Genomic DNA, 24,264 nt, shown 5'->3' on the forward strand with positions numbered 1-24,264 from the left:
CCTCACTGCCATGTAGACATGGTGGATTCTTACTGTGCCTGCACAGCCATTGGCAAAGCACAGCGGCTGTCAGACACGTGCAGACATACCCACGCACACAGGTGTGTGTGCACCATCCACACGTGCACGACTGCACATTGCACACACGTGCTGTGTGCACATACATGCATAGAATATATTCTTTGACACGGTGAACAGGCAGAGTGCATACATTTACAAGTGTACATGCATAGGCACATAAGCACACATTGCATATGCTCACACAGTACAGACACACAGCACAGGCTGTTATCACACTGCACGGCTCACAGACATGGCGTGTAGCACACATACACAGCTCAGCCGTGCGTACACTCACTGCGTGCAGACACACTCTGTGGACTCGAACATGACTGCATGTGTCACCCTTCTCCTTATCCTTTCCTGGGTCCTCCTTGGAAAGTTGCTATTGCTGCAATGGTGGCAGGGCTGGATGTGGCAGTGCTGTCCTCCATCTGTTCCTGCTGTGCCATGCTGAGATGAACAGGTCCATGCTCTCATGGCCTGAATGTCCCCCCCCAGACAACGCCAACCGGGTGCTGCTTGCACTCTTTGTGGCCGAAATGCTGCTGAAGATGTATGCGCTGGGCCTGCGCCAGTACTTCATGTCCCTCTTCAACCGCTTCGACTGCTTTGTTGTGTGTGCGGGGGTCCTGGAGATCATCCTGGTGGAGCTCAGCACTTTGTCACCCCTGGGCATCTCTGTGCTGCGCTGCATCCGGCTGCTCCGCATCTTCAAGATCACCAGGTTGGTGTGGGAGCTGGGAAGCAGAGCTGGTGTCCGCAGGTGCCAGTGGCTCCTGGGGTGGTGAACGAGGCCATGCTGGCATTCTCTTTGTCCCCAAGATGTGGTGAGAGAGTGAGGAGGAAGACAGAGCAGGGCTTAGTGGAAGTCTTGTGGTGTCCCTTGGAGCTCTGGGTGCTCAGCTTAGATAAATGGGGGTGCTGGCGCCCAGGACCAGTGGCTTCAGTCTGTCTTGCCTGTCACACCACTCTTGGAGCTCCATTTCCATCTCCTGGGGCCTGGCTGGAGGAGTCCCAGCACTCAGAGCCCATTCACTGGGTTGCCCCATTCCACCTCTTGCACACTTCTCTCTCCAGGTACTGGACGTCACTGAGTAACCTGGTGGCCTCTCTGCTCAACTCGGTGCGCTCCATTGCCTCTCTGCTCCTCCTTCTCTTCTTGTTCATCATTGTCTTTGCCCTGCTGGGCATGCAGCTCTTTGGGGGCATGTATGACTTTGAGGACATGGAAGTCCGACGCAGCACATTCGACAACTTCCCCCAGGCCCTCATCAGTGTCTTCCAGGTATGGCGCTGCAGCAAGCAGGGCAAGGGAGATGTAAGATGGGGTGCCTGGATTTTCCCTGGGCTGTGCGGCTCCTCGGGATTGGGAGAGGTATGGGTTCATGGGAGGCTGGAACAGAAAGATAGGAATGGGGTCATGAAGAGTGTAGGGTCAGGGGTGGAACAGGATGCGAGACTTGGCAGCGACACTGGAGCAGGACTGAGCTTGGGGTTATGTCCTGCTTCTCCTCACACTGTGTCTGCTCTTCTCTCAGATCCTGACTGGAGAGGACTGGAATTCAATAATGTACAACGGGATAATGGCTTATGGGGGCCCATCCTTCCCCGGCATGCTGGTCTGCATCTACTTCATCATCCTCTTTGTCTGTGGGAACTGTATCCTCTGACGTCAAAGCTGTGTCCAGGCTCCGTCCCACCCCCATAGACTGCTCCAGCTGCACAGGACTGTGCAGACTGCTCTGTGTGTGTGTGTGTGTGTGTGTGTGTGCGTGTGTGTGTAAGGAGTGATCTGAAGGACGGGGCCATCAGCCCAGAGCTCAGCACTTGAATACACAGGGTCAGGGATCACCAGCCAGTGCTGTAACAAGAGCTCATCTCCAGAAAGGTTTCTCAGAGCAAAGCAGAGGCTGCAGACAGCCCTGGCCATATCCTCCAAACACAGCCAAGTTCATATCCTTAGTGCTAGCCCTCCAGATATCCTCCTCAATGTCTTCCTGGCCATTGCAGTTGATAATCTGGCTGAGGCTGAGAGCCTGACCTCAGCTCAGAAGGCCAAAGCTGAGGAACGCAAGCGGCGGAAGATGTCCAGGTGAGTGCTGCAGCACAGGGCAGTGGGAACTCCCCAGCCAGGTGCTCTGGACAACAGGACTGAATGGTATTACCTGTGCCCCTGCCCTGAGTTCTGTCCTTGTTTTCCTCTGCCCTCCACTCAGAGGTTACCCAGAAAAGTCTGAAGATGAAAAACAGATGTTGGCAAAGAAGCTTGAGCAGAAGGCGAAGGGAGAAGGGATTCCCACAACAGCCAAGGTCAGTGCTGGTGGGTTGGGCCCTGGGGAGGTCTTGGTGGAGAAGCAGGTGCCTCCTGCCACCAGCCAGGGCTGACAAAGGCTTGGAGCTCACCTGAATATGGCACACTTACCTGCATGTCTGCCTCTCGGTCTCTCTTTCAGTTGAAAGTGGATGAATTTGAATCCAATGTCAATGAAATCAAAGATCCCTACCCCTCCGCAGACTTCCCAGGTCAGTCCAGAAATAGTGGGGATGTTGCAGAGGGACGCTGCTGCAGCCTGGCTGTGTAGTGAAGGTTACGACATCGGGGCACTGAGGTTACATTGCTTCTCTTGCAAAACTTCCTATTGACCACCCTGCAGGTGATGATGAGGAGGATGAGCCTGAAATCCCCCTGAGTCCTCGGCCGCGTCCTCTGGCAGAGCTCCAGCTGAAAGAGAAGGCTGTGCCTATGCCTGAAGCCAGCTCCTTCTTCATCTTCAGCCCAACAAATAAGTAAGCGCTGAGCCTTCTCCCTGCTACTGGCACAGATATCCCTTTGTGCCTGGGGCCTTTCTGTTCTCAAGACTTAGCCAGAATTCTCTTGCTGGCTACCATGGCTCCCACCTAATGTCCCTCTTGCAGTGTCTTACGCTGTCTTTGTCTCCTGCAGGTTTCGGATGCTGTGCCATAGAATCGTCAACGCCACTTGGTTCACCAACTTCATCCTGCTCTTCATCTTGCTCAGCAGCATCTCCCTGGCAGCTGAGGATCCCATCCGAGCCGAGTCGTTCCGCAACCAGGTGCCTGTGTGGCTCTGCAGGGCTGCGCTCCTCCATGCGCAGAGCGGAGGGCAAAAAACAGTGGCAGGCCTTTTGAAATTGCTGCGTTTCTCATCTAATTCTGGTGCTTGTGCCCCCAGATTCTTGGATACTTTGACATCGGTTTCACTTCTGTCTTCACTGTTGAAATTGTCTTGAAGGTAACTCTCTCTGCTTCTGTGGTCCCAGCACATGGGTCTAGATGTGCTCTGGCCATGGGTACAAGCGCCAGTCCCCACGAGGGGAAGCTGTTAGCTGAGCCTAGAGTTCTCAGAGCTCGTGATGCCTTGGCAATGCGTGATCTGCCCCAGGGGCCTTGTGCAGTCAGGTCAGGCAGCTGTGTCAGCTGTGCTGTGGTGCTGGGACAGATGGGCTACAGCGACAGCGTTTTTGTGAAGAAAAAAAAACAGAAAGAGTAAGCAATGACAATCTGTGAGTTAAACAGTAATTCAAGCAGCTGCTGCATATTGCTCTCACTGTAAGACATGTACTCTTCTCCAATTTGCTGAATGACTGGAAGAATTTTGCTTCCAGCCAGTGCTATGCAGAGGATTCCAGCTGCAGCCAGCTGTCTGCCTGGCTTCAGAGCCAGGGTGGGAGCAGCACAGAGCCCGCAGAGCTGCAAGAAGCTCCCTGCACCCTGTCTGCCTGGGGCTGCAGAGGGACACTGCCCCGAGCCCTGCTTTGCTGCTCTGCTAACTGCTTCTGCTCTCCAGATGACAGCATACGGTGCTTTCCTGCACAAAGGCTCCTTCTGCAGGAACTCATTCAACATCCTCGACTTGCTGGTGGTTGCTGTGTCCCTTGTCTCCATGGGATTTGAGTAAGCACCTCCATGCTTTGTGGAGCAGGCACTGATTGCTTTGCCTGGTGGGGCAGCTGGGGTGGTGCAGCTTGTTCTGTTGGGTAGAAAAGGAGCTGCTAACCCTGGGCGGCGTGTTAGCACCCAAAAATTGTAGCTTTGTGGCCATCAGGCATGGGTGGGAGGCTGGGAGGCAAACTCCTTGAGTAACAAAGGAAAAGTTCTGGGTGGGAATTCAGTCTGGAGTCACTTTGTCCCAGCGGTGGTGTCCCTAACCCTGGTGTGGAATGATGGCTGCAGTGATATCTCTGCCATCCCTCAGTGCTGGAGCCTTGCTGGGGCTGTGCTGGGGTGCCAGCATGGAGGGAATTGCTCTGTCTCAGCCCTGCCTTCCTCCTCAGGTCCAGCACCATCTCAGTGGTGAAGATCCTCCGGGTGCTGAGGGTGCTGAGGCCTCTGCGAGCCATTAACAGAGCGAAGGGTCTGAAGGTAAGAGGTGGCTGGGGTCCTCAACCCATGGGAGGTTATGTGTCAGGCTTTGCGCCCTGTAGGGTTCACAGGGCTGGGAGCACAATTCCCACACCCCATCTATGGAAGGAGCTTGCTCCATCCACTGCCCCTTAGCAGATTCCTGCTTTACACGTCTGTCCCTGCTGTCAGTGGGCCAGGAGCAGAAGGTGAGACTTTGCCGCAAGCACACTCACGTGTCCTCTGTCCTCAACCTCTGCAGCACGTGGTCCAGTGCGTGTTCGTGGCCATCAAAACCATTGGTAACATTGTGGTCGTCACGACGTTGCTGCAGTTCATGTTTGCCTGCATCGGGGTGCAGCTCTTCAAGGTGAGAGATGTCTCAGATGGGCAGGAGATGGGCAGCTTTGTTCTAAAAACTGAGCCCAAATTCCTAACTGATGTGGGGATAGCTTCCAGGACTCCCTGCAGACTGAACTGATCTATCAGCATGTGTTAACTTCCAGTTCATTTACTTTGGTTGCCTCTTTATTTTCCAAGTAGTTTGCTGCCAGGCAGAATGAGCTGGTAATGCCTCAGCTTGGGGCTCTGGAAGAAACGTTGCCACTGCATCACTAGGCAGCGTTTGTCTGTCTTGACCTAGGATTGACCAAAGGGTCTGCCCTGCCCCAGGGCGCCCTGTAAGCGCCAGGCTGGGTTGTGCTGGCAGCACATAAGCATGCTGGGCTGAGGCAGAGGCCAGAGCTAGCATGGTGGCTGGGAAGGGACTGATGGGTCTGTGCAAAAGTCAAAGCTCACAGCAAAATCACAGCTTTTTCTGATCTCTGTCAAATGCAGGGCAAGTTTTACAGCTGCACAGATCCCTCCAAGCTAACAGAGAAGGAGTGCAGGTAAGAGCTCCCCGCAGCGCAGCCCAGTGGGGCAGCAGCAGAGAGTATGGGGACATTTTTGTGCCTGCAGGGGGATCTTGCAGATAAAAATAAGGGGCTGGAGGTCCTGTGCTGCTGCCCCTCATCCTGGGGCAAAAATAGCACAAGGTCACGTCCCCTCCCAGGGGTAAGCAGTGGGTGGGCAGGTGCTGTGCTGGGTGAGTACCGCATCTCTTCTGCTGCAGGGGGCATTTCATCAACTACGTGGATGGGGACCCAACACAGATCGAGCTGAAGGAGCGGGTCTGGTTCCACAATGCCTTTCACTTCAACAATGTCTTCTCAGCCATGATGTCGCTTTTCACTGTCTCCACCTTCGAGGGCTGGCCAGAGTGAGTCTGGTGTGTGCAGGGCCAAAGGGCCGGGTCTGTGCTGTGAGCTGGGGAGCCTTTACCAGGGAAAGAAGAGCTGCCCGGGCTGAGGAGCAGGGCTAACCTGGTAGGGGCTGTGGAGCCAATGGGATGATCTCCTGTTCCACCTCTGTTGGATTTAGGATGTCCCCAGCGTTCTCCGTGTCCTTCAAGAAGACAGATGGGCTTCCTCACTTAACCGGGGTCTCTATTGCCTTGTTTTCCCTCCTGTAGGCTGCTGTACAGGGCCATTGACACTAATGATGAGAACAAAGGCCCTATATACAACTACCGGGTGGAGATCGCAATGTTCTTCATCATCTACATCATCCTCATTGCCTTCTTCATGATGAACATCTTTGTGGGCTTTGTCATTGTCACCTTCCAGGAGCAGGGGGAGAGCGAGTACAAGAACTGCGAGCTGGACAAGAACCAGGTACTGGAGCTGCTGGGATGGGGTGAGCTGGACCAGCCCCGGCTCTGATTGACTGCATCAGCTCTGGGTGCTGGCACTGCTGCCCTGGATGAACTGACCCTTCCCCAGGTTCAGTTCACGCCGGCTCTGTGCCTGTGCCCTGGCACTGCCCCGTGCAGCTCCATGTGGTCACACTGCCCTGCTCTCCCCAGCGCCAGTGTGTGCAGTACGCTCTGAAGGCTCGCCCGCTGCGGCGGTACATCCCCAAGAACCCCTACCAATACCAGATCTGGTACGTGGTCACCTCCTCCTACTTTGAGTACCTCATGTTCTTCCTGATCATGCTGAACACCATCTGCCTGGGCATGCAGGTAAGGGATGGAGTGCAGGGCTCGGCAGGTGGAGGGGTGTCCATGGCTCCCCGAAACCCTTCCTGGGGTCTTTCTTACATGGCCACGCTGCTGGCAAGGGACAAAGTGGGGCAGACTGGATGAGGGGAGCTGCAGGAAGTGGATTTTCATTTTTGCTGACCCCTCCTGAGCCATGGGTCTGGAAGAGGATGGACCTCATGCAGCCACGCCTCTGGGCTTACAGGGGAGGCTGGGACTGCTGTGGGCTAATGGGATTCTCCTGCCTTCTCAGCATTACAACCAGTCTGCAGAAATGAACCACGTCTCAGACATCCTCAATGTGGCCTTTACTGTCCTCTTCACCCTGGAGATGATGCTCAAGCTCATGGCCTTTAAAGCCAAGGTGAGAGCAAGGCACAGTCTTTCACAGAGCATTGCATTTTGCAGTGAGGTGGTCTTCCTCATCCTGGGTGGTGCTATTTGGGCTGCTCACTTTCCTGGTGTTCCTTGCTGCTGGTGGACCGCTGGGCTCTGCCAGCCCTGTGCTTGGGGCAGCACCACAGCCTGGCAGCTAAGGTGTGGGGTCTGCTGAGCCCCTCTTGTTAGACTCTCATTTCTATGGGTTCCAGCACAGGTTTGCTCTTTCCTGGCAGGGCTACTTTGGGGACCCCTGGAATGTCTTCGACTTCCTCATAGTGATTGGCAGCATCATCGATGTTATCCTCAGCGAGATTGATGTAAGTGTCACACTGGTCGGGCAGAGGGTGTCCCAAGGAGCATCAGTGCCTGCAGCACCTGCCCCAGGGTGAGCTGGTGATGCCTCAGCTCTGTGGGGCACAGCCATCCTCTCTTCTCCCTCTGCCACGCTCTGAGGAGGGACAAGCCAGGATCAGCCTGTGGCATGGCTATTTCATGGACACAGGGGTCTGTACCCAGCCTACCAACATGTCACTCTGTGCCCTCCCTTCTCAAGAGCCTGTAGACACTGGGATCCCATGGCAAGCAGCATACCTGGTCCCAGCTGGGCCATGAGCAGCACAGTGCGCGGCAACCCCAGCCCCGCTTGCCCTGCTTGTCTTCCACATGTGCCCCTCTGGACAGGGAATCTGCCATGTGTCCATCCTCAGATCCTCAGTGCACGTGGGAAGAGGGTGCTCCCCTCAGTTCCCTGTGCTCACAGCACACTGCTGGCCCGCGCTGTGGGCGGATCAGACACGTCAAATTTCAGTGCATTTGCTTTGTGTGTGTCCTTGTATGCAGCAATCAATACGCTGTCTGCGTATACGTGCACATGTGTGCACTATGCACTACTGCAGAACTCTATACCACACACACTGAGTGAAGGGGTGAGGCAGGCAGTGGCTAATTGCTGAATGCTTTACTGGGAGCACTTTCAGAGCAGCGTTGGTGAGCCAGCATGCCACTGCCTGTCACAGCACAGGGACTTCCACGCCCCATGTGGAAGGAGGGGGGTCATGCACTGCCTTTGACGCATCCCACAGTAACTGGGAGCACTGTAGGATCAGGTGCCACAGCCACGGTGTGCTGAGTGACCTCCGGCTGCTCTCAGTGCTGGGCAGAGAGTGCTTAGGGGCTCTTTGTTGGCAAACCACCTTCCTCCCTCGAGGACGCTCCAGGGCTCACAGAGCCTCAGATGTTCCACCCTGCATGGCCATTCTTGGAGCCTCTGGGCTTCTCAGCCTCGCTGTGCTCCCGGTGAGTGCCCAGGAGCTGTGTGCAATCACTGCATCCACCACTGCTCGCCTTGCTGCTGCAGGGCTGTTGGTGGCTGGTGCTTTGTCAAAAGTGTGACCCTCACAAAAGAAGTCTGCGCCCAACTCTCAGTGCTGAGCCACTCCTGAGTGCCCCAAGGCTCTGGTTTGCAAAGTCTGTCCTTTCTTCCTCTCTTTCCATTCCGCTTCTTTTCCACTCCTTCATGTCTCTGTCTGTCTGGGATGAGAATGTGCTATCAGGAGACCTCGACTCCTCCCAGAGCCCAGGTTCTCACTGTTGTTCCATCACCAGGTTCCCACAGACCCCATGGGATATTCATAGAATCAAAGGAAGGCTTGGGATGGAAGGGACTTCAAAGATCATCCAGTTGCAACCGCCCTGCTGTGGGCAGTGTTGCCAGCCGCTAAATCAGGCAGTAGATCAGGCTGTCCAGAGCCCCACCACCCGGCCTGGCCTTCATCACCGCCGGGGATGGGGAACCCTCTGCTCTCGGGAAGGGGGAAGTGGAGATGGGAGACCCTCTGGCAGTGCCGCCTGGTGCAGAACACGGGGCTGGCAGTATCTGTGCACGTTGGAGCTGGCTCCCCAGCAAACCAGTGCTGTGTGCTGGGTTTTCAAAGAGGCAGAGCAGGAGCAGCACAGTCTGCAGGGCAGGGAGCTGTGGGTTAGCTTCAACCTGTCAGCTGGCCTCCAGATCCCACCTGCCGCATCATGTGCCTGGTCTGGTGGTAACTGCTGGCAGGCAGCTAAATCCCCCTGTGCTGAGCTTTTGCACAGATTTCCTGGCCTGTGTGTCTCTGTTCCAGGTGCATGGGTGAGGTGCAATGGGGCATGGAGGTGATAAGTCCCTTGTGGTCACTGTGTTCCTATGGCCATCTGTCTGCTGCCTCAGCCCCACAAAAGACACAGTGCCTTTTCTGATGAGCCCCATTGTTGGCTTCCTGCCCATCCTTCCCCTGTGCTCCTCACTCATTCTCCTCCTCCTGTCCCCAGTTTCTGTCTTACTCTTTCTTCTGTGTCTGCACCACCACCTTCTGCAATCACTCCTCTCTCATTTCTGCCTCCCTTCTGACTCTCTTGTTCTCTTGACAGACTGTTCTTGCATCCAGTGGTGGATTGTACTGCCTTGGCGGAGGCTGTGATAACATTGTAAATATCAGCTGCATGTGCTTGCAGTGGCTCCCTTCCCCCTTTGCTGCCCTTACCCTTGCCAGCCTTCCTGTGGCCAGCACATGCACGTGTCCTGCATGTCATGAAGACACACCAAGCCCTGCTGCTTTCCCCTGGTGTGCAGATCTCCCCTCTGGAAGCCCAAGTGCCAACGGGTAGAGTTTGCCTGTCGGGGGCCCACGTGCAGCACTGGAGGCTGGTGCATCCCTGAGCCCCCAGTTGCCCCCAGGGAATCTTCTTGGGGGTGCCAGGGTGCTGGGCACTGGAAGAGGTTGTCCAGAGAAGCTGCGAGTGCCCCATCTCTGGAGGACTGGGGACCCCTACCCCCCCCGTTCCTCTCTTGTCTGCTGTCCTCTTCTGCCTGCAGGACCCAGATGACAACTCCCGTGTCTCCATCACTTTCTTCCGGCTGTTCCGGGTGATGCGGCTGGTGAAGCTGCTGAGCCGGGGAGAAGGTGTCAGGACCCTGCTGTGGACCTTCATCAAATCCTTCCAGGTCTGTGAGGAACAGCACTCCCCTCCATAGACAAGCATCGACCCTGGGCTGGCAGAGAACTCCTCCCCTCAGGCTGCAGGGAGCTGGGCATCCGTGCATGAGAACTGGAGAGTGAGGCTGGTGGGAGGGTGTCTGGGGGCTGAGGGGGGCAGAAAGCTGTCTTTTCTTCATGTGCAGGCCAAAGTGCTGACCCCTGAGCAGCTCCAGAGCCAGTCTGCTGTCCCTGGGTCACTTTGGTCCTACGCTGATGTCTCTCACACGCTGTGGTCCTTTTGTCACAGGCTCTGCCCTATGTTGCCCTGCTGATCGTGATGCTGTTCTTCATCTATGCTGTGATTGGGATGCAGGTGAGAGAGGCACAGGGAATTCCTCTTGAACAGAGATAGACCTCAGCCTGGTAGCATCTGGGAGATGAGATGGAGAGGGACTGGCTTCTCTGCCAGCCACTCCCAGGGACTGCATATGTTGGGACCATTTTGCCCTGGTCTACAAGGATGCACCCAATCCCAAAAGCCTCAGCACCCAAAGAACAAGCAGAAAGGGAACTTAAAGACAGAGGCTTTGGAAGGTAGAGAGTGCCTGAGGAAGGATGCTGGAGACCTGAAGGTGTGATTTACAGATGTTTGGGAAGATTGCCATGGTGGATGGAACCCAGATCAACCGAAACAACAACTTCCAAACCTTCCCACAAGCTGTGCTGCTGCTCTTCAGGTCAGTGCTGGCAGCTGCAGAGGGGAGCTGGGCTGCAGGTCAGTGTGGAAGCCCTCTGGTTTGGAGTAAGGGACACCAGCGTTTCTGCAGCTGATTTAATTTGCTTTCCTCAAGAAAAATGTCTTGTAGGAATGGAAGCATTTTAGGAGTGGCTCTTGCTTTCCCTGGTGCGGCTGAGCTGCAGACCAGGAGTCCTGTGGGGTTTCTGTTCTGAATGTTTCCTTCCAAGGCTAGATTTTAATCAGTGAATTTTTCAGAAAAGGGGGAACAAAGAAGCAGACCAGGGCTTCCCTTGACTCCAAACACTTCCCAGCGGAGCATGCAACAACAGCTCCCAGCAGCAACCCTTCTCCCCAGGTGTGCCACGGGGGAGGCCTGGCAGGAGATCCTGCTGGACTGCAGCTACGGGAAGCGGTGCGACCCTGAGTCCGACTACGCGGAGGGCGAGGAGTACACCTGTGGCACGGGCTTTGCCTACTTCTATTTCATCAGCTTCTACATGCTCTGTGCCTTCCTGGTATGGCAGCTGCTGCAGTCTGAACTCCCTTTCACACACCGCTCCTGGTTCGGGGCAGCTCCTGGCTGCTGAGCATCTCCTGGGGCTGACCACTGCGCCTTCCTCCCAGAGGCACAAGTCCCCCAGCCCATCTCCCTGGCCGTGTTGCGCCTGGTGCCGCGCTCCATTGAGGCCCCAAATCCCCTGAGTCCCATCACACAGCTCCATGTGCTGCCGTCCAGACGAGCGCTGATGTCCATGTTGTGTCATGCGGGTGGAGGGGGAGAGCTGCCCCGAATTGCTGCAGCCTTTCACATAATGCTCTCAGATGGGAGGTTCAGCTCCGTGTGGGGTCATCAGGAACATCTGTGAGCCCCTTCTGACCCAGGACAGCAACCTTCAGCCCTCTCCTTTGCCCTCAGATCATTAATCTCTTTGTGGCCGTCATCATGGACAACTTTGACTACCTCACACGTGACTGGTCCATCCTGGGCCCACACCACCTGGACGAGTTCAAACGGATCTGGGCTGAGTACGACCCCGAAGCCAAGTGAGTGACCATGTGGCATGGCAGGTGGAGAGCAGCGCCAGGACCTGGGGCTGCCCTTTGCTGCAGCCCAGGGCAGAGTGAGCTGTAGTGCTGCCTGGCATTACATTCCACAGCAGAAGTGTGTGTGGACTTGCCAGCTTGTCCCAGACTGACATAAGCCATCAGGAGGTTTGGGGACACCAGACCCCCAGTCCTAGCCTCATCCAGTCCAGATGCTGCTGCTGACTCTTTCCATGCACTGCTCACCTTTATCTACCATCTGTTGCCTTGGGGAGCAGTCATTTCCCCCAAAAGGAGCACAGAGAAGGGATTTACCCACCACAGGAGTACAGGGCAGGCCATGAAGATGATCCCACACAGCCCTTGCTCAAAACCTTGTCCCTGTTTGCATGCCACAGCCCTGCTGACACAGCTTGTCTCCTCCCCAGGGGCAGGATCAAGCACTTGGACGTGGTGACCCTGCTGAGACGTATCCAACCTCCCCTGGGCTTTGGGAAGTTTTGCCCTCACCGTGTAGCTTGTAAGGTAGGAGCCAAAGAGATGGGAGGGTGTGGGCAAGAGCACCTTCCCAGGCTGCATCCTCCCCTGGGAGGATGAGGAGGAGAGTTCAGCTGGCTTCCACTGTCTTCATTCATGCTCATACTCCGACTTCTGGTATTTACTGGGGAGGATCTGTCAGGGAAATGAGCAATACTGCAACCTGGGTGGAATTGATGCATTTCAGGGTTCTGGGATTCAGGACCTGTCTGAGCCCATCTCCATCCCCAGGGAATGGCACTGAGGTGCTGCTCCCCCACAACCCTCATTGCAGAGAGTTTTCCAAGCTGTGCTTGGGTGCTCCCCATCTGTGCATCCTCATCTCCACCAGGGAAGTTGAAGCCTCCAGTCTTGGGCACACTCTCCTGGCGTATCTCTGCACAAAGCCAGGGGCTGTGAGAGGCTCACAGGAAGGGCAGCTTGTACCTCTGTGGGGAGCTTACAGCCTGCTCTGCCACCCAGCTCACAGCTGCTGGTTGTTTTGCAGCGCCTGGTGTGCATGAACATGCCCCTGAACAGCGATGGCACTGTCACCTTCAATGCAACACTCTTTGCGCTGGTGAGGACAGCCCTCAAGATCAAGACAGAAGGTATGAAGGCTGATGTCTGCTTCCCCAGCATGGGGAACCATCTCCTTGTGCTGCAGAGTGCACGTTGTGCACCCTTTCCTGCCCTGTCTGAGGACCTCAGGGTGCCTTGCTGGTGGGGCAAGACCCTCTGTTCCAACCCTCAGCTTTATGTCAGTGTTGGTCCAGAGACCATGGGCACATGCAGGGGGATGAGGCCAAGCCTGGAGGTTGTTTGTGTTGCAACCATGATGAGCAAACCAATGCCACCCCAGCTGTGTAACTTCACTGTGCAGATCGGGAGCACTTCTGACCCAGTTCCAATTCCTGCCTCAGAGCTCAGCTGCTAGACTCCTTCCCACATGCTGAGTGTAGTCTGATCCCCTGCACCTGCCATAGCACTGGTTGTTCCAGTTCTGCATCTCCCCAGGTGTGCATAGACCTCAGACTGGAGTGGAAAAGGATGGCTCCTCTTTGAATTTAGCTGTGCTGGGGAGGAGTTGCTTTCTTCCTTGCCAGCAGCATGGTTTGCAAAGCTCTGCTTTGGTAAGAAACCACACCAACTTGTTTCCATGCCTGTGGGTTAGGCAGCAGCATATGAGAAGCCAGCACAGCAGGAGGTGGAGCTGGGCTGTGGGGCCAGCTGAGGCCAGCATCTCCCAGTAGCAGGGCACGGAGCCTTCCCTTCAGCTGGGGTGGAGAACACAGCATCCAGCACGATGCAGGGAGCATTGGGAGGATCACAGGAGATCTGAGAGCATGGATGAGCACAGACTTTTGGTAAAATCAAAGCCTAATTCCTACAATCTGCTGGGTGGGGAGACTGACGAGGAGCTGTCACACCCTGCAGGAGTCTGGCCAGGTTTCCACACTTTGTCTTTGTTCATGTCCATGTTCCCCTGAGAATGAACACCTTTGTCCTCCCTTTTCCCACAGGTAATTTTGAACAGGCCAATGAGGAGCTCAGAACCATTATCAAAAAAATCTGGAAGCGAACCAGTATGAAGCTTTTGGACCAGGTCATCCCACCTATTGGAGGTACGTCACCCACTGGTATTTCCCCAAGGGCTGATCTCCCCCTGCCCGGGGGCCTCAGCTCTGCAGCAATTCAGGGCAGCATGGTGGGCAAAGTCATCAGGTTGGTTTCCTCCCCTCCAGATGATGAGGTGACAGTGGGCAAATTCTATGCTACTTTCCTCATCCAAGAGCATTTCAGGAAGTTCATGAAGCGCCAGGAGGAGTACTATGGATACCGTCCCAAGAAGAACCCTGTAGAGATCCAGGTTGGTAGCGTGGTTGGTGGAGGTGATGCTATGTGAGGACAGGAGGCATGATGGGGCATCCTGCAGACAGGGGAAGGGGGCTCTCCCAACTCTAGAAAGCCCGTGGTGACTGGGAGAGACAGGGCTGAAAATGGACATGGGGACCTCTGTCCCTTAGGTTCTGGCAATGAGGTGGCCCCAAGTGAATCAGTGCTGAGTTGGTCAGCAAGCACAGAACCAACCAGCCTCAGGGTCCCTGGGAGGGGCAGCTGGCAGGGCAGCATGGTTCACTGTGGCCTGGAGACCAAACTCCAACACATTTCCTTCTCTAAAACCCAAAGTGAGAGGGGTTGTAGTGCCAGCCCACATCCGGCCGTGCTTTCCTGTCCATCAGGCTGGGCTGAGGAGCATTGAAGAAGAAGCCGCTCCTGAAATTCATCGAGCCATCTCTGGGGACCTGACTGCTGAGGAAGAGCTGGAGAGGGCAATGGTGGAAGCTGCCATGGAGGAGGGGATCTACAGGGTGAGCACAGCCAGGTGGGAGCAGTCCTACCCACTGCCATGCACTGCGGCTCAGCATGGGTACAGCAGATAGAGAACAGTCCTCAGAGATGAGCCTGACCATAAGCAAAAAGTACACAACAGTGCTCTTCCCTGAGGATCAGGACATCCTGGGCAGTCTGGGCTCTGGTCTCGCAGTGAAGGATTTCTGCTGTGTCCAAAAGCGCTGGCAGCCCAGAGGGTTTGTCACACCCCGGTGCTGCTGCGTTATTTATTACATCCCCTCTCAGTTTCCCCACCTGGGCAGTGCAGCCTAGAACACCACAAGCACGAGGCTGCCATTCCACGGGCACCCAAACACATTTCCTCCACGGGAACGGCCCCAGAGCTCTGCGTCTCCTGATGCCCTCCTGTTGCTTGCAGAGGACGGGCGGTTTGTTTGGCCAGGTGGACAGCTTCCTGGAGCCAAGCAGCCCCCTGCAGCCCCACATGGCCAGCCAGAGGCCCCTGCAGTTTACAGAGGTGGGCAGCGAAGACCTCGACTCCCCCGTCTTCCTCGACGACTTCCCCCAGGAAGGCAACACCAACGTCAACAACGCCAACTGGCTGCAGGGGTAAGGGCTGGTGAGCGCCCTGCGGGCTGGGGGGGGGAGCCGGGCTGGGTGCCAGTGCAGAAATGACCCTGCAGACGCAGAAGCTTTGTGGAGAAATTTGGCCGTTGGATGGGAGGCATCGCCAGAGATGTCCCCAGGGTGGGATATGCAGGGGGAGCGCGCTCTGGATGTGGGCTGTCTTACCTAATTGCAACGTGCTGAGGCAGCAGCAGTTGTGGTCCTCGGAGAGGGCCATGAGAACCAGGAATATGTCAGTGTTTCTTTCTTCTCCCTGAGCATCAGGTCATCCTGCGTGGCCTGTTTCCTGCCTCAGTTTCCTCCTCTATAAGAGGACCCTAATTATTAACATATATGGTAAACGTGTGGCTCCGTGCACTGTGCGCCCTGAACACCTTTCTCATCATTCCTTCATCTTAGGGCCATTAGGATCAAGGTAGACACAGGAAATGCAGGGATGACCTTTTCCCTTCCCCACCAATCTCTGAGTGCCAAGGGCCACCAGTGCCTAAAGCGAGTAGAAGGGTTACCGGTGTAAGAGAACATCCTTATCCTGATTCTTGGGGTCTGCACATTATTCACCAATCCCAGAGTGGAGAAGATGGGGAGGGCTGCATCCTGGGTTCAGGGTGGTGCTCCCTGCTCCGCTGACCCCTCTGCCTGTCCCTACCAGGTTGGAGTACGAGGATGAGGTGCTGAGGAGAGCAGTGCTGGCAGCACCCAGGCCTCCAGCGCGGGGTGAGTGTCAGCATCATTCCAATTCTGGGGCATGTCAGCCTGCCTGGGGTGGTGGAAGGCGCTGGTGACAGAATGCAGGAGGAGGAGCTGCAGCCCCTAGCAGCTTGGAGGGCCAGCTGAGACCCCTGAGCTCAGTGGAACCTGTCTGGAGAGCTCCAAGACCTGCATGGTGGTGGAGCATGGAGCTGTGCCTTGGGCTGAGGCAGGACCAGGAGCCCCATGCAGCGAGGCCACAAGGCCATGTTCATTTCCAGGAGTAGAGGATCATGGACTGTTCCTCCTTCCTGACTCGGATTGAGGAGCAAATGTGGGGCAGAGGCGGGAGCTGGGATTTCCATTCGTCCCATCCCCTAGATGCAGTCTCCTCGGTCTTGATCCCCTCTGGGCTGTGATGGCCTTGCTCGTGTGCCCATCTCAATTCCCACCTTTCCCTCTCCTAGAGACTGACCTCCCCATCCCTTTGGAAAGGCTGCGGCAGAGACGAGGAGCTGCCTCTGAGCATCACCCAGCATCGGGGCAGTGCCTCCATCCCCAGCAGGTAAAGGGGACAGCATGAGTCCAAGGGAAGCAAAGTGGGGTCATAGGCTAAACATCCTGGGAAGGAGCATCTCCCTGCATGGGCCCAGCTTTGCTGGAGCCTCCTTTCCTCATCAGCTCGGGGAAGGAGCCCCCGCCTTGGTGCTGATCCATGCTGGGGAAGCTCAGAGCAGCATCCCTCATGCTTCTGGAGACAGAAAAGGACAGAAAAAATAGGGTCTCAGAGTTGATCCCACACTCCTCTGCTGCCCTTGGCTGTCTGTGCCCTGTGCTTGGCTCTTGCCTCAGTGCCCAGGTAGGGAGGGAAGGGTTGGTTCCCTGCTGGTCCTATTGCTGGTGTTGCACTGGACCCAGGAAATTCAGAAGGATGGGAATCCTTGTGCAGCCTGGGTTGCACCTGAAAAAATTAACACAGAGGTGTTCCATGATTATCACCATACTTGAGCTGCAGATCCTTGCTCCTTTCATCCAGGGCAACACAGTGACAGCAGCAGCATCCAGCTCAGAACACCGGTGGCATGAAAGCACTGACACAAACACGTCTTCCACCCCTGCCATCACCTTCCTCATTCAAGAGGTAATGTGCAGACTGGCAGAGGGAAAAGGGGGTGGTAAGATTCCATGGTGGAAAACTGAGGGGAAGAGCTTAGCTGGGGAGGTGGGCAGCAGGGCGAAGGCAGTGAGTGCGAGCCCTTCTGCTACAGACTTTTTCCACACAGGGCTGTCGATCCTTTCCTCTGTTGCAGGCTCTGATCTCCGGGGGCCTCGCAGCTCTGGCCCGTGACCCATCCTTCGTTGCAGTGACCAGGGATGAGATGGCAGCCAGCAGTCAGCTGGAGGTGGATGAAGTGGAGAAAGCAGCAGTGGAGCTGCTAAAGGGAAGAGAAGCACTGTGGGACACAGAAAGCAGCTCTGCCCCCCGGGACACCTTGGCTGCATCAGAAGTCAGCGCCCCAGGGCTCAGTGTGGCCACATCCCATCAGACCAGCTCTGCTGCTCGCCTGTGAGCTGCCTGCCATGCAGCCCCGTGGGTACAACCCCATCAGGGGGGATAACAGAGCAGTGCTGCACCTCTCCCCATCTTTGCCTGTGGGGCTGCTGGGCTCTGTCTGGCCACAGGAGGCTTTTTGGACTGAGGCTGCAGGATGCTGGTGACAGGACAGGGTGATGCTGTGCCAGAATGGTCTTTGCAGGAGCTGCACAGATCATTAAAGTGTCCCTGCTGTGTGACTCCGTGGGTTCCCCTGTCCCCTCCTTCCTCTGCTCTCCTGGCTGCAGGCTGCTGCCTTTCTGAGCTGGCAGAGACTCAGACCAGCTGAGGGAGGGAGCTTTAAGAAGAGCTGGCAGTGATTAAAAATGTGGTTAGTGGGCATGGTGGGGATGGGCCAGTGGTTGGACTTGGTGATCTTAATGCACTTTTCCAACCTTAATGATTCTGTGATTCATGTGGCAGTCCCAGTCCTGGTCCTGAGATCTTTCCTCACTCCCATGTGCTCCTGCCTCAGTCAGTCACTTTAAGGATGGCTACATACTGCATCTCAGCAGCTGCACCCTGGGTCATGGCCCTGCCAGACCCTGTTCCTCCTGCTTGCAGCCCAGCCTGACCTGTGGGAGGAGATGGGCACCACTGGAGGAGCTTGGAGCAGATCTGCCTGAGGCTGGGAACTTTGCCACTCGGGGCAGAGGGGTCATTGCTCTGCAGGAAGGGGTCTGCCTGAGGTTTACAGACTTCAGTGCCCCAGAAGGAACGTGTTTGCCAAGCACTGGGGCAGCCCTGTCCCCCTGGGTCAGCTTTTGGCAGAGTTCTTGCTTCAGAGGGCCTCCAGCCCATCCAAACCGAACACTGCTGGGTTTTTCCTTGTCTAATATCTATCAAAATACAGCAAACTGATAGGTCCCAGGAGAGATACTGAATCAACGGGGCATGCCTGCCCTCCAGCAGGGCGTTTTGTTAACGGAATAAAAGGGAGATGGCTGTTGCTGAACTCCATCTGCAGCAAGAGCTGTGCTTGCAGATGGGATGCAGGCAGCAGAGAACCTATAGGGACAGCCCTGCACCCCACGGCGCTGCCCCCGGGCAGGACACCCCCTGACACCCCTTGAGTGCTGTGAGGCTGCGGAGCTGTCTGGCTTTTGCTCTGCTCGGTGGATACTGAGGATGTGCTGCTTTTCCTACAAGGTGGACAGGGGTGGTTTATGGGTGAGCTGCAGAACTCCGCGCGTCCCTTCTCGAGGCTGGGGACTTCGTGCAGCCCGGGAAAACCGGACATCCCAGTACAGCCCCGCACAGCTCCGTACCGCCCTACACACCCCTAGAAAGCCCCGCTACAGCCCCGCACGACTCCGCCCAGCCCGGCGCACCCCGGAGCGGAGCCGCTGACCCGGCAGAGGGCAGCAGGGACCGACGGCTGTCCGTGCGCGCGTGCTCACGCGAGCGTCCGTCGGCGCGGAGCCGCGCACCCCGCAACACCTCCGCGCCCGGCGGCCTCGTGGCCGCGCTGCCGGTGGGCGGATCCCATCTGGCCCCGCCCCGCCCCTCCCGGCCCGGCCCCGCTCTCTGCGGCCGAGGCGCGGCGGAGCCCCCGCTGCGGGAGCGACCCCGGCGGCAGCGCCCGGCCCGCCCCGCGGCACCTGGGGCCGCCCCGCCGCCCCCTCCTCCTTCTCCTCCTCCTCCTCCTCCTCCTCCTCCTCCTGCACCTCCCCGCTCCCTCATCCCTCCCTCTTCCTCCTCTTCCCCCTCCCGCAGACGCGGATGCTCTCGGGCAGCGGTGGCCGCGGTGCGGGGCGGTGGGGGCATGGCGGCCCCGGACAGCTGCGTGAAGGTGGCGGTGAGGTGAGCGCGGAGCTGCGGGGTTCGCGGTCCCGGGGCGGGGGGGAGGAAGGAGCTCTGTGCAGCCCGGGAGCTCCGTGCCCGTCCCCTCTGCGCCGGCGCCCCCGAGCCGTGCCCGCTGTCCCTCGTCCCGCTCCGTGCTGCCCTGGGGCTGCTCTGACACCGCAAGACCTCTGAAGCTCGCAGTGCGGGGGGACCCCTGGGCCGTCTGACCGCACCGCACGAAGGGCTTAGACCCTCTCCCCTGGATGGTGTCAAAGGGGTATTGAGGAGGGGGTCCCTGCAATGTGTGCGTGTGGAGGGGGGGGGGGAATGTCTCTGCAGCATCTCCGTGTCCTTTGTACTGCCTCTGAGCTGGGAACAATGCGCCTTACGGCTCCTGCACCTAAATAAAGGAGCTGCCGGCAGCACCTAATTCGTGGGCTGCAGGGGGGGGTCGGGGCCGAGGCCCTGAGCGGCACTGCGGGCGGTGGGCACATCCCAAACCTCCTGCACGGCGATGGGTGGAAGAGGGATGAAAGTAGGGGGCTCTTTGTTAGCGCTGGACCGGGCTGGGTGTATTCTGAGTGCTGCCGCTGGGGTCCTGCAGTTCGGTGCTGTTCTCTTTGCTTCTCTCTATTGGGAAAGGAGGAAGGAATCCCCGCATCCCCCGCCAAAGGGCTCATCAGCCCCATCAAGTGAGGAAGGCAGGGACAGACCCGGAGCTGCCATCTGCGTGGTGGGAACTGGATGTGTGTGTTCCTCCCACTCACCCTATGGTTGCCCTGGCTCAGCCCGTGCCTTCCAGGCCAGCCCTGGGAGCACCGAGTCCTGTGCAGGATGAGGGGATGATTGGGCCCTTCCCCATCCAGCTGCTCCTGCGTTGCTTTCCATCATGGAGCTGTGGGATGGGGCAGAGGGTGCTGTGTTACTGCTATGGGTGTGGATCCTGTGTGTGGCACCATGGGTGCTGATGGGATGTGGTGGGACTGCATTAATCCTTGATGGAGGAAACACGGAGGTGCTGCCTTGGGCAGAGCAAGAGCACAAAAGATGCTTTGGGTGCAGTGTCAGTGATGAAGGGGAAATGGTGGGTGTGTGGCTGCGTGTACCACGTGTCTGTGCACCCAAACACCTCCCTGCACCGCTGCCCTGAAAGTAGCATTGGGGTTTTCTGCACCTCTCTGTCCAAGGGGCTGAGAATTGAGCCAGGCTGCAGTCTCACAGGCTGGGAAGCAGCGGGGAGGCGACAGCATCCTTGTCATGTGGGTGTTCCTACGGTGCCTGTGTGGAGGCAGGACGGGGTGTCCATGCAGGACACTGACCCGGGGTCTGAGTGATGCCGGCGGCTGCGGGTGGAGATTTCCTGCTGGTCAGACTCTTCCCATCCTCCATCCTGCGCTTTTCTTAGGATGGAGCCTTGTAACAAAGGCCCGGGCTGTGTTCCTTTCTGAAGCAGTGCTGTCAGGGGTGGTGGCTGTGGGGCTGCTTTGGTTGCTCTGTTTCCACCTCATCCCCTTGTGCCGTGAGGCCAGAGCTGTCCTGTGATGAAGGGATCACGAGCAGGAGGTGTTGGAAATGCAGTCTTCCCCATGCGGTATTTTGGTGGGGATGGGGTGTCCATGGTGAGAGCTGGGTGGGAAAGGAAGGCTCCATCCCTCTCCCACCCCCTCCTTGGTGAAGTGATCCCCGCTTGGTGCAGCGCTGGATGTCATAGCAGAGGTGAAGACAAAGGAGGGCTGAGAGTGACGATGCTGAGAGACAAAGCAGGCAGCAAGCAGGTCGGGGGCTGGTGAGAAACAGCCTCTCGCCCCACTGCTTTTGTGTCAAAGCTGCCCCGGGGGGCTGGCGCTGGGTCCTCTCCCAGCACAGCGCGGATTCTCTTTGTGTGGCACCTTGCCGGGGAGCAGCAGGGCTGCAAAGCCCTCAGACCCCCACCCACCGTGCGATCCGTGCAGTCCCAGCTCCTGCATGGGACAGCAAGGAGGAGGATTGCTACCTCAGGGTGTGGCAGAACAGGGGCAAAATCTCCCTTTTGTTCCTTTGTAATAACATGAAGGTGCACTGTGATGTTTATTCAGTCTCGGTGTCGCTGCTGTTGGTGAGAGCGAGGTGAGCTCACCAGTGTGGGGGAAAGGGATGCTGGATACTGGGATTTTGGGGAAGGTGCTGTGTGCTGCTGGGGTTAAATGGGTGATGTGTGTGGTCCCGCTGCTGTCAGGAGGTGCTGCAGCCACCAGGCAGGACCCAATTCTGGTGTCCCTGGGGCTGGGTGGTGGAGCTGCCCCATCCCTGTTGATCCCCGGTTCCCGCAGCTGTCCTGCCCTGGCACAATGAGGCAGGGGAGATGCTGTGGTGTTTCTTGCTGTCAACCTCAGTGCACAGCTTAAATCTTCTCCGTTCACCTCCAAGCTGGCGCTGGGGTCCCGCAGAGCTGGATGTGGGGGGGTTATTTAGGGCACAGGGGGGTGTGTTCGTGCTTCCTGTGTGCCAGCAGCGAAATGGCTGGTGGCTGCCGCAGCGCTGCCGTCAGCAGGGAGGACGCAGGCCCAGTGGCTGCTGCTGGCCTCGCGGCAAGCTTGTGGCTGCAGGCAGGGCTGCCTTCCCTTTGCCATCAGCGTGAAGCTGACGCGTTGCTTTTGGGCACCTCGGGGCTGCCTGGCTCGGGAGGGGCTGAGCCAGGAGCGCTGTGCCACATTCGGGCGCCGGGCAGGGAGCCCAGGGCTCCTCGTGCTCTGGGTGCTCACTTGGAGTCCTGGGGAGGCACAACGTCTGCTTCCTTTGGCAGGTGACCTTCACAGCGACTGCTGCAGCTCGATCTGCAGCTGCTGCTCCACCCTGGAGCACAGTGGTTACCTGGGGCTGGGGGTCCCCTCTGCTGGGCACGTGGGCTCGCAGGCAGCTCCGGCAGCTGCAGAGCCGTGTTCTGGGGCTGGTGGCCAGACAGGGCCCTGCTCTCCAGGGTGTGTGGCTTTGCTGTGTCAGGATGGTGTGTATAAACCTGGAGTGTTCAGCCTTGTGGTGGAGGGGGGGGGGCTGAGGAGTGGGGGTGGCTGCAGAAAAACTCCTCGAGACCCCAGATGCAGCATTGGCTGGGGGGAGTGCAGCACACGAGTGTGCCCAGCCAGCAGCGACTCAGGAAGCAGAGCTTGTGAAATTGGGGAAGGAAGTTGAGTCGGGTTTCAAGTTTATTTAAACCCTGCAACCTCCAGTGCTCTGCCGCTCTCATAAACACTCCTGCTGAGATGCTCCGTGCCCCTGCACAGCAGCATGGGTCCTGGCTGCCTCCTGCCCTGGGAACTGATCCGGTTTCCTTGGGAGCAATGATGGGATGTTCCTCTCAGGGACAGATTCCTGCAGCCATTGCAGCGTGCCCTGGAGGGCCTCAGCTCAGTGGGAACGGGGTTGTAAAGCATCCTGCTCGCATCCTGCTGCTGCCTGGCTGGGGCTCCTCTGCTTGCTGGGTTGGTTTCTGCAAACATGAAGCCTCTGGGACCAGCTGTGTTTCAGGATGATTTTGGATGCGGGTGGGGAGGTGTCATCAGCCCGAGCTGTGGGTGCTGCCTGAGGGTGATGGCACAGGGAGGGGGATGGAACCCAGCGCTCGCTGTCATCGTGGTGCTGCGTCATTCCTGGGAGACCATCTATGGAAAGTGTCCCTGGGGTTGGATGTTCTTTCAGTTTCCCTTCCAACCCAAGCTATACTGTGATGAAATGACTCCCTGGGGCGACCCATAGGACGCAGTCCTCTTGTGATTCCGTGACATCTCCAAGTCTGGGTGGTGTTGGATCAGTTTTGTTCAGCTCTCATGGGGCCATATAGGCTGAGCTTATGAGGTGGACGTTTGGGCAGAGAGGGAGGTGAGATAAAGCTGGGAATGTGCCCGGCTCCCAGGGTTACAGTGCCATGGGATTTCCTTTCTGGAGGCACCGGGGTGCTCCCTAGTGAACGGCACTGACTCACGGCTGCACCCCAAGGCCTGTAAGGGAAGCAGCGTCACAGGCACGGGGACCCCAAACCACCTTCCCCATCCTTCGCTCCCCCCGGGTCAGCCCAGGGCTCAGTCCTGGGGGAAATGCAGAGCCCAGGTGTGTGGGCGAGAGGCTTTTTTCTGCGCCTGGCTTCAATCAGGCGCACGCTTGCTGGCTTTTACAGCGGAAATGTTAGAAAGGAGATGGAAACATTGCTGGTGCAGGGGGGGAGCGCGGCTCTGCTCTGCGGTTCAGTGCAGAGACGGCGCTGCCTGCAGCATTGCCCCGGGCAGCGTGGCTGTAAGAAGCTTGTAGTGCCTGCACCCAGTGCCCGTCAGTGGGGACTTAAATCCTTAACGCCCCGAAGTACCAGGAACGCGGGGCTCCCTAAGCCAGAGGGCAGGACCGGCTGTGGCATTCCTGCACCAGGAGCGAAGCTGGGGGCGGGCAGGAGCAAATTGCAGGAGACAGAGCTCCAACCAAGAGCAAATCACAGGAGCCAAAGCTCGAAACCAAGCTGTCGGAAGCACAGCCCCTGGTCTCACAGGGGGAAGGCGATACTCCCACCAAGCCCATGCTAATTGAGGAGCCAGCCTTGTCTTTTGTGCCCTTCTCACTGCCCTGAGTCCCAGGGGTCTGTTTCCTTCCCATTGCTGTCAAAATAGTCCCTGCTGTGGGGTTAAACAGCCGGCAGGTTTGGGGTGTGCTGGATTGCACGGGAACTGCTGCCAGGCTCTGCTGGCTGCATCGCTTTGTGAGTGACTGTCCGGAGTCTGTTTGCAGACATCCTTGTGGCATCACCCACCCCAGGTCCATCATGACGTTGATGGCATTGCCAGCTGCTGCTCATCGGCTTATGGGAGCTGAGGAGGAGTGCAGGGACTTTGCAAACTCAGCCCGCTCCCGGTGCCCTCCAGGTGATGCTCTGGGTAAAGCTGAGTTCTGTGCTTCCCCCAGGCCCTTCCAGCCCTTTCCTGTGGCCTTGGGTTGGGGTTCCCCAGTGCGGGGTTCCTGTGTGTCCCCTGTTCCATTGCTGGTCCTGGTGCTGAGCAGATGGTGCAGCTTGGGGCCAGTGTGCTCCTGCCAGAGCTAATAAGCAGCACAC

At 57.5% G+C, this 24,264-nt stretch overlaps 2 protein-coding genes across 7 annotated transcripts in view; both read left to right on the forward strand.

The window, feature by feature from the left end:
* CACNA1S (calcium voltage-gated channel subunit alpha1 S) overlaps positions 1 to 17,743 on the forward strand; it is a 29,735-nt gene extending 11,992 nt beyond the window's left edge. For 2 of the 3 annotated variants that reach the window (XM_042837413.1, XM_042837410.1), the window contains 34 exons: positions 562 to 787; positions 1,141 to 1,348; positions 1,602 to 1,722; positions 2,041 to 2,155; positions 2,280 to 2,373; positions 2,517 to 2,586; positions 2,718 to 2,850; positions 3,008 to 3,137; positions 3,257 to 3,316; positions 3,872 to 3,978; positions 4,359 to 4,446; positions 4,688 to 4,795; positions 5,263 to 5,315; positions 5,540 to 5,686; positions 5,939 to 6,140; positions 6,332 to 6,490; positions 6,762 to 6,872; positions 7,123 to 7,206; positions 9,296 to 9,352; positions 9,741 to 9,869; positions 10,151 to 10,216; positions 10,489 to 10,580; positions 10,938 to 11,097; positions 11,499 to 11,626; positions 12,055 to 12,151; positions 12,651 to 12,753; positions 13,666 to 13,767; positions 13,888 to 14,012; positions 14,386 to 14,514; positions 14,916 to 15,106; positions 15,777 to 15,841; positions 16,282 to 16,379; positions 16,851 to 16,955; positions 17,125 to 17,743. In XM_042837413.1, coding sequence (XP_042693347.1) covers positions 562 to 787; positions 1,141 to 1,348; positions 1,602 to 1,722; positions 2,041 to 2,155; positions 2,280 to 2,373; positions 2,517 to 2,586; positions 2,718 to 2,850; positions 3,008 to 3,137; positions 3,257 to 3,316; positions 3,872 to 3,978; positions 4,359 to 4,446; positions 4,688 to 4,795; positions 5,263 to 5,315; positions 5,540 to 5,686; positions 5,939 to 6,140; positions 6,332 to 6,490; positions 6,762 to 6,872; positions 7,123 to 7,206; positions 9,296 to 9,352; positions 9,741 to 9,869; positions 10,151 to 10,216; positions 10,489 to 10,580; positions 10,938 to 11,097; positions 11,499 to 11,626; positions 12,055 to 12,151; positions 12,651 to 12,753; positions 13,666 to 13,767; positions 13,888 to 14,012; positions 14,386 to 14,514; positions 14,916 to 15,106; positions 15,777 to 15,841; positions 16,282 to 16,379; positions 16,851 to 16,955; positions 17,125 to 17,385 — 4,124 coding nt within the window. In that variant the 3' untranslated portion in view covers positions 17,386 to 17,743. The remainder of the gene's footprint in view (positions 1 to 561; positions 788 to 1,140; positions 1,349 to 1,601; positions 1,723 to 2,040; positions 2,156 to 2,279; positions 2,374 to 2,516; positions 2,587 to 2,717; positions 2,851 to 3,007; positions 3,138 to 3,256; positions 3,317 to 3,871; positions 3,979 to 4,358; positions 4,447 to 4,687; positions 4,796 to 5,262; positions 5,316 to 5,539; positions 5,687 to 5,938; positions 6,141 to 6,331; positions 6,491 to 6,761; positions 6,873 to 7,122; positions 7,207 to 9,295; positions 9,353 to 9,740; positions 9,870 to 10,150; positions 10,217 to 10,488; positions 10,581 to 10,937; positions 11,098 to 11,498; positions 11,627 to 12,054; positions 12,152 to 12,650; positions 12,754 to 13,665; positions 13,768 to 13,887; positions 14,013 to 14,385; positions 14,515 to 14,915; positions 15,107 to 15,776; positions 15,842 to 16,281; positions 16,380 to 16,850; positions 16,956 to 17,124) is intronic. The other variant, XM_042837411.1, reaches the window with a different exon arrangement.
* Positions 17,744 to 19,098: 1,355 nt separating this feature from the next.
* Positions 19,099 to 24,264, forward strand: part of KIF21B (kinesin family member 21B) — a 29,910-nt gene continuing 24,744 nt past the window's right edge. For 3 of the 4 annotated variants that reach the window (XR_006171787.1, XM_042837414.1, XM_042837415.1), the window contains exon 1: positions 19,099 to 19,211. Coding sequence is in view for 3 of the 4 variants with exons in the window: in XM_042837414.1 (XP_042693348.1) it covers positions 19,174 to 19,211 (38 nt within the window). In the remaining variant the exon portion in view is untranslated. The remainder of the gene's footprint in view (positions 19,212 to 24,264) is intronic. The other variant, XM_042837416.1, reaches the window with a different exon arrangement.

The sequence above is a fragment of the Centrocercus urophasianus genome, unplaced genomic scaffold (assembly GCF_019232065.1).
Source record: "Centrocercus urophasianus isolate 14NV4802_14NV808 unplaced genomic scaffold, USGS_Curo_1.0 seq_70, whole genome shotgun sequence".
NCBI lineage: Eukaryota > Metazoa > Chordata > Aves > Galliformes > Phasianidae > Centrocercus > Centrocercus urophasianus.